At 50.6% G+C, this 8,427-nt stretch overlaps 1 protein-coding gene across 1 annotated transcript in view; it reads left to right on the forward strand.

Moving 5' to 3' along the window:
- PWP2 (PWP2 small subunit processome component) overlaps window positions 1–7,544 on the forward strand; it is a 49,988-nt gene extending 42,444 nt beyond the window's left edge. The window contains exons 20-21 of the mRNA XM_083171442.1: window positions 2,514–2,588; window positions 6,982–7,544. Of these exons, the coding sequence (XP_083027568.1) occupies window positions 2,514–2,588; window positions 6,982–7,132 (226 nt within the window). The 3' untranslated portion in view covers window positions 7,133–7,544. The remainder of the gene's footprint in view (window positions 1–2,513; window positions 2,589–6,981) is intronic.
- The last annotated feature ends 883 nt before the right edge of the window (window positions 7,545–8,427 follow it).

Here is an 8,427-nt window from a genome sequence, read left to right on the forward strand (position 1 = left end):
GGCTCTTCAGGGTGCCCTGTTTGAACTGTTAAGGTCAGTGGACCTTTGCTGGCTTACCTGGAAAAGTTTTCTTGCTGGCAATTGCTTCGGCCCGGAGGGTGTCTGACCTGTCGGCTCTGTCCTGTCAGTCACCTTTCCTAATCTTCCATCCTGATAGGGCGGTTCTCACCCTCGCACCTCCCCAAGGTGGTGTCTAATTTTCATATCAACCAGGAGATTGTGGTCCCGGCCTTTCAGCGACCGGATGCCTCTCCTGAACAGTGTTCCCTAGATGTGGACCATGCTTTGTGTGCATCTATGTGCGTCACACTAAGGTTCTTCAGTTGGACTCTCTCTTTGTCCTCTACGGTTTTCAAAAGAGAGGTTGGCCTGCTACTAAGCAGACAATTGCCTGTTGGCTTAGATCTGTCATCAAGTAGGCTTAAGCGCCTCCCTCCCGGTTCCTGCAGGGGTCTGGGCTCATTCCATGAGGTCTGTGGGTGCCTCTTGTGCTGTTTGGGGAGGTGCAACAGCAGAGCAACTCTGCAAGGTGGTGACTTGGTCGTCCGCAAATACTTTCCTATGCTTCTTTGCGTTTGATACATTTAACTCCCAGGACTCGGCGTTTGGCCTGAGCGTACTTGCTGTGGCACAGGCGTGTCCCCACCCTTAGGCGGCTGCTTTAGGATGTCCCAGCGTTAGCCCTGTGGCCCCTGACGGGTCCCAAAGAATTAAGAGATTTACATCTTACCTGTTGAATCTCTTTCTTTGTAGACATCATGGGCTTCAGGTATCCCTCCCTGCCGCGCCTGCTTTAGTTATGTTAAAGTTATTGGTTCCTCTGTGGAGTGAATTCACACGTGCTCAGACTGTGTTTCCTTATGGTGTTTCTCTTCCTTCTCTTGTCTCCTGCCTTGTTAAAAAACTGAAGTTGTCTTTTCTGGAGGTGGGGTAGAGGAGGGGAGGAGCCTGGTCTGCCTGGAGGTGGGGTAGAGGAGGGGAGGAGCCTGGTCTGCCTGGAGGTGGGGTAGAGGAGGGGAGGAGCCTGGTCTGCCTGGGAGGCACGAAGAAGTTGAACCTTTTGGGTGCTAGAATGCTCTCTCTCCCACTCCACTACCCAGCATTAGCCCTGTGGCCCCTGATGTCCTTGAAGAAAGAGATTTAACAGGGAAGACATATAATTTTCTTGGTGCTCGGGTCTATAACCCAAAAGTGATTAAGCTCTCCCAACCCCCTTTCATTTCTGCAGGCAGGTCTAGATGCAGGCTTGCATCTTTCCTCTGAAAATACGGGTATCTGCTCTTTCAATCCGCTTTCTATGAAAGTTGGCATCCTTGCCTAAAGTTCACACCCATGTTTGTTCCTCCTGCGGTTCCATGGGAATTGTCTTTGGTCTCTTCAAATTCCACCTTTCTGGCCGTTGACTTCAGTGGACTTTTCATGGCTGACATGGAACACTGTTTCTCTTCTCGTCAGTATGTAGACTTCTGGCTTCGGGCACTGGTGTGCGGTGCCCCCTTTTTGAATTTCTGTCTTTATTGGGTAGTTCTTTGGACACAGTCGGATCACTTTCCCAAGGTTAGTGCTTCTTGGGTGGCCTGTGGTAGTGCCACTGCAGAACAGCTCTGCAAGGCTGCGACGTGGTCGTCTGCCCACACGGTTCTTAGCTTTTCACTTGATACTTTTGCTTCCAAGGGCTCTGACTTCGTGTGAAGGGTCCTTAGCGCAGTTCAGGTGCGTCCCAACCATAGGGTACAGTATTGCTTTAGGACGTCCCAGCGTCAGCCCTGTGTATGCTGTGGAGCAAAGAATAGAATGAGATTTATGTTCTTATTTGTTAAATCTTTGAGATCCATAGTAGACGCAGGGATCCCACCCTGGCGCACTTGTTCTTGGGATTCGTTTGTTGTCTCTCTGGTGTCACTGTCTTCCATATGTTTGCATGACCTGTGTGTTTCCAAGGCTTGCTAACATAACTGGCATCCTGGGGTGGGGTATAGGGGAGGGAGCCTGTGCTGGGGGTGTGGGGGGAGGAGGAGCCTGGGGTGGGGGGAGGAGGAGCCTGGGCTGGGGGTGTGGGGGGAGGAGGAGCCTGTGCTGGGGGTGTGGGGGGAGGAGGAGCCTTTGCTGAGGGTGTGGGGGGAGGAGGAGCCTTTGCTGGGGGTGTGGGGGGAGGAGGAGCCTGGGCTGGCCTGTGTCTTTTATGGATCTCAGGGAAAAAGATTTAACAGGTAAGAATGTAAATCTCATTTTCTTTCTCTGGGAAGTGGTGGAATGGACCTTTGGGCTAATAGCTGCTTCTGTTTTCTCATAGTGATTTCCTAGACTAGTAATATGGCACCGTTATCACCAGAGACATGGCCTGCAGTGTATAATGCACAAATTCTGTATACAGTTTAGTACCCTGTTACCACTGGCACTACATAATGCCCCATAACCACTTCCCACTCCCCATAGCGCTAGGCAGTGGAATCTCCCTCCCTGGCACTTAACCGCTATTTCCTTATTGATACCTAATATTTTCTTGTTTGCAGATCGGTTTCCTTACTGCCAGCCATACACTCCCTACAGAAGAGTATCCAGGGTCACTTAACGGACATCGCAAAGCTGTAAGTGCCTCAGTTTCCCACCTTGTTTCCACATAGCATCCTGATACTACCGGTGTACTCTTCACCGATCCTTCTCCCCTACTGATACTACCCGTGTACTCTTCACCCATCCTTCTCCCCTACTGATACTACCCGAGTACTCTTCACCCATCCTTCTCCCCTACTGATACTACCCGAGTACTCTTCACCCATCCTTCTCCCCTACTGATACTACCCGAGTACTCTTCACCCATCCTTCTCCCCTACTGATACTACCCGAGTACTCTTCACCCATCCTTCTCCCCTACTGATACTACTACCCGAGTACTCTTCACCGATCCTTCTCCCCTACTGATACTACCCGTGTACTCTTCACCCATCCTTCTCCCCTACTGATACTACCCGAGTACTCTTCACCCATCCTTCTCCCCTACTGATACTACCCGAGTACTCTTCACCCATCCTTCTCCCCTACTGATACTACCCGAGTACTCTTCACCCATCCTTCTCCCCTACTGATACTACCCGAGTACTCTTCACCCATCCTTCTCCCCTACTGATACTACCCGAGTACTCTTCACCCATCCTTCTCCCCTACTGATACTACCCGAGTACTCTTCACCCATCCTTCTCCCCTACTGATACTACTACCTGAGTACTCTTCACCCATCCTTCTCCCCTACTGATACTACCCGTGTACTCTTCACCCATCCTTCTCCCCTACTGATACTACCCGAGTACTCTTCACCCATCCTTCTCCCCTACTGATACTACCCGTGTACTCTTCACCGATCCTTCTCCCCTACTGATACTACTACCTGAGTACTCTTCACCCATCCTTCTCCCCTACTGATACTACCCGTGTACTCTTCACCGATCCTTCTCCCCTACTGATACTACTACCTGAGTACTCTTCACCCATCCTTCTCCCCTACTGATACTACCCGTGTACTCTTCACCCATCCTTCTCCCCTACTGATACTACCCGAGTACTCTTCACCCATCCTTCTCCACTACTGATACTACCCGTGTACTCTTCACCCATCCTTCTCCCCTACTCATACTACCCGAGTACTCTTCACCCATCCTTCTCCCCTACTGATACTACCCGAGTACTCTTCACCGATCCTTCTCCCCTACTGATACTACCCGTGTACTCTTCACCGATCCTTCTCCCCTACTGATACTACTACCTGAGTACTCTTCACCCATCCTTCTCCCCTACTGATACTACCCGAGTACTCTTCACCCATCCTTCTCCCCTACTGATACTACCCGAGTACTCTTCACCAATCCGTCTCTCCTCCTGATACTACTACCCGAGTACTCTTCACCCATCCTTCTCCCCTACTGATACTACTACCCAAGTACTCTTCACCGATCCTTCTCCCCTACTGATACTACTACCCAAGTACTCTTCACCCATCCTTCTCCCCTACTGATACTACCCGAGTACTCTTCACCCATCCTTCTCCCCTACTGATACTACCCGTGTACTCTTCACCCATCCTTCTCCCCTACTGATACTACTACCTGAGTACTCTTCACCCATCCTTCTCCCCTACTGATACTACCCGAGTACTCTTCACCCATCCTTCTCCCCTACTGATACTACCCGAGTACTCTTCACCCATCCTTCTCCCCTACTGATACTACCCGAGTACTCTTCACCAATCCTTCTCTCCTCCTGATACTACTACCCGAGTACTCTTCACCCATCCTTCTCCCCTACTGATACTACTACCCAAGTACTCTGCACCAATCCGTCTCTCCTCCTGATACTACTACCCGTGTACTCTTCACCGATCCTTCTCCCCTACTGATACTACTACCTGAGTACTCTTCACCCATCCTACTCTTCACCCATCCTTCTCCCCTACTGATACTACTACCCGAGTACTCTGCACCAATCCTTCTCCCCTACTGATACTACTACCCGAGTACTCTTCACCCATCCTCCCCTACTGATACTACCCGAGTACTCTTCACCCATCCTTCTCCCCTACTGATACTACTACCCGAGTATTCTTCACCAATCCGTCTCTCCTCCTGATACTACTACCTGAGTACTCTTCACCCATCCTTCTCCCCTACTGATACTACTACCCGAGTACTCTGCACCAATCCGTCTCTCCTCCTGATACTACTACCCGAGTACTCTGCACCCATCCTTCTCTCCTCCTGATACTACTACCCGAGTACTCTTCACCCATCCTTCTCCCCTACTGATACTACTACCCAAATACTCTTCACCCATCCTTCTCTCCTCCTGATACTACTACCTGAGTACTCTGCACCCATCCTTCTCTCCTCCTGACACTACTACCCGAGTACTCTTCACCCATCCTTCTCTCCTCCTGATACTACTACCCGAGTACTCTGCACCCATCCTTCTCTCCTCCTGACACTACTACCCGAGTACTCTGCACCCATCCTTCTCCCCTCCTGACACTACTACCCGAGTACTCTGCACCCATCCTTCTCTTCTCCTGATACTACTAACCAAGTACTCTTCACCAATCCTTCTCATCTCCTGATACTACTACCCAAGTACTCTTCACCCATCCTTTTCTCCTCCTGATACTACTACCCGAGTACTCTTCACCCATCCTTCTCTCCTCCTGATACTACTACCCGAGTACTCTTCACCCATCCTTCTCCCCTACTGATACTACCCGAGTACTCTTCACCGATCCTTCTCCCCTACTGATACTACTACCTGAGTACTCTTCACCCATCCTTCTCCCCTACTGATACTACCCGAGTACTCTTCACCGATCCTTCTCCCCTACTGATACTACTACCCGAGTACTCTTCACCCATCCTTCTCTCCTCCTGATACTACTACCCGAGTACTCTTCACCGATCCTTCTCCCCTACTGATACTACTACCCGAGTACTCTTCACCCATCCTTCTCTCCTCCTGATACTACTACCCGAGTACTCTTCACCCATCCTTCTCCCCTACTGATACTACTACCCGAGTACTCTGCACCAATCCTTCTCTCCTCCTGGTACTACTACCCGAGTACTCTGCACCAATCCTTCTCTCCTCCTGATACTACCCGAGTACTCTGCACCCATCCTTCTCTCCTCCTGATACTACTACCCGAGTACTCTGCACCCATCCTTCTCTCCTCCTCATACTACTACCCGAGTACTCTTCACCCATCCTTCTCTCCTCCTCATACTACTACCCGAGTACTCTGCACCAATCCTTCTCTCCTCCTGATACTACTACCCGAGTACTCTGTACCAATCCTTCTCTCCTCCTGATACTACTACCCGAGTACTCTGCACCAATCCTTCTCTCCTCCTGATACTACTACCCGAGTACTCTGTACCAATCCTTCTCTCCTCCTGATACTACTACCCGAGTACTCTGCACCAATCCTTCTCTCCTCCTGATACTACTACCCGAGTACTCTGTACCAATCCTTCTCTCCTCCTGATACTACTACCCGAGTACTCTGCACCAATCCTTCTCTCCTCCTCATACTACTACCCGAGTACTCTTCACCCATCCTTCTCTCCTCCTCATACTACTACCCGAGTACTCTGCACCAATCCTTCTCTCCTCCTGATACTACTAACCGAGTACTCTGCACCCATCCTTCTCTCCTCCTGATACTACTACCCGAGTACTCTGCACCCATCCTTCTCTCCTCCTGATACTACTACCCGAGTACTCTGCACCAATCCTTCTCTCCTCCTGATACTACTACCCGAGTACTCTGCACCAATCCTTCTCTCCTCCTCATACTACTACCCGAGTACTCTTCACCCATCCTTCTCTCCTCCTCATACTACTACCCGAGTACTCTGCACCAATCCTTCTCTCCTCCTGATACTACTAACCGAGTACTCTGCACCCATCCTTCTCTCCTCCTGATACTACTACCCGAGTACTCTGCACCCATCTTTCTCTCCTCCTCATACTACTACCCGAGTACTCTGCACCCATCCTTCTCTCCTCCTCATACTACTACCCGAGTACTCTGCACCCATCCTTCTCTCCTCCTCATACTACTACCCGAGTACTCTGCACCAATCCTTCTCTCCTCCTCATACTACTACCCGAGTACTCTGCACCAATCCTTCTCTCCTCCTGATACTACTACCCGAGTACTCTTCACCCATCCTTCTCTCCTCCTCATACTACTACCCGAGTACTTTGCACCCATCCTTCTCTCCTCCTGATACTACTACCCGAGTACTCTGCACCCATCCTTCTCTCCTCCTGATACTACTACCCGAGTACTCTGCACCCATCCTTCTCTCCTCCTGATACTACTACCCGAGTACTCTGCACCCATCCTTCTCTCCTCCTGATACTACTCGGTCCCTGGAGATTTGTCTATATCTGGTCCGGACAGGACAGGGACAGTCTTACCCCATCTATTCTGTCTTCCAGCTGTGATTGGAATCGATACAACATGAAGTTTGCCGTCTGCTTGTCACAGCAGAGAGGTGTAAAGCGAAGCATTGGGGAGACAGACAGTGACGCAGAGTCTGAGATGGAGGCATCGGGGGACATCCTGGGAGAGACAGAGATTGATCAGTGATGCAGAGGTTACAGTGCTGAGGATGTGGACTCACTCGCTTGTCACTGATCTCTGCACAGTGGACTCATGGTCAGCAGCGGAGTCTGCGGTTATTACACCTACCGCTCTCAGGAGACTTCATAGCTGCCTCGTTCTGTTAGAGACTGGGAAATGGGAAGGTGATGCAATCATGTCTCGCTTTGACCCAGACATGTGTGTGATAGATATATAGATTATATAATCTGCAGGTCCTGGATAAAGTACCGGCCGGTCCAATCTGGACTATGAAGTTCCCTAATACATCACGCAGCATATATGATGGTGGTGCTGTATTATCATTGGTGCGGATGTTCTGGATATGACACACAGCCCTGAATGGGGATTTACCATTCACCTTATGTAAAATGTATTAAATATTGAATTATCTCTGTGACTATGACGACACTCTACCTTCTGTTCTCTGTATGCAGTAATGGGCCCCGGCCTCACCAGTCCTGGGTTATGGTTGGGTTGTTTCCTGGTGTCCTGTCGCCTTTCTCAGGGACTGTTCTTATAAATGACTACAGTCTGCTCCTTACTTAGGTAAATGGTTCCATAATATAATATCCCAGTGTTGGGTATGTTACTCTGCGACCAATCATCTGACCGCGCTGGTCCATCATCAGAAAAGCCAGATCCAGGGGTAGAGGTTCCCTGACCTTGATTTCAGCTCTGCCATTGTCCACTGTGCAATCCTCCCTGCACCTATTCACCTTCTATCCTGGTGTCGCAGCAACATAAGATGCGATAACACATTTCTTCTACGTCAGGGGCTACAGGGATAACAGTGGGTAGAGAATGGGTCACGATCCAATTCCAGCACCAGAAAGGATAAAACTTCTGACTGCCTAGAGACAGCCCTGGCTCCTCCCCTCCTCCTAGGCCAGGCTCCTCCCCTCCTCTACCCCGCCTCCTAGACCAGGCTCCTCCCCTCCTCTACCCTGCCTCCTAGACCAGGCTCCTCCCCTCCTCTACCCCGCCTCCTAGGCTAGCTACTCCGTTTTAGTTGTGCTGGCAGGAGCGAACACGCACTATAGAGAGGGACTGCCTTATGCAACCTTACTTCACTTTTAAACTTTATTTTTTCTTATTTTTATACTGACACCTTTTCAGTGACAGGGTAGCAGCGCTGGGGGTCTGTTAAACCCCTGAGCTGCCGTCCCATCAACTGGGCCTGGCAGCTTCACACCACCCGAGTTGGCTTCCACAGAGGAGGTGTATCGGGCTGGCCTCCGACACGGGACCGCAGCCGTGCACGGGGACACCAGCGGGCGGCC

This window comes from Crinia signifera, chromosome 2 (assembly GCF_055691185.1).
Source record: "Crinia signifera chromosome 2, ASM5569118v1, whole genome shotgun sequence".
NCBI classification, from domain to species: Eukaryota; Metazoa; Chordata; class Amphibia; order Anura; family Myobatrachidae; genus Crinia; species Crinia signifera.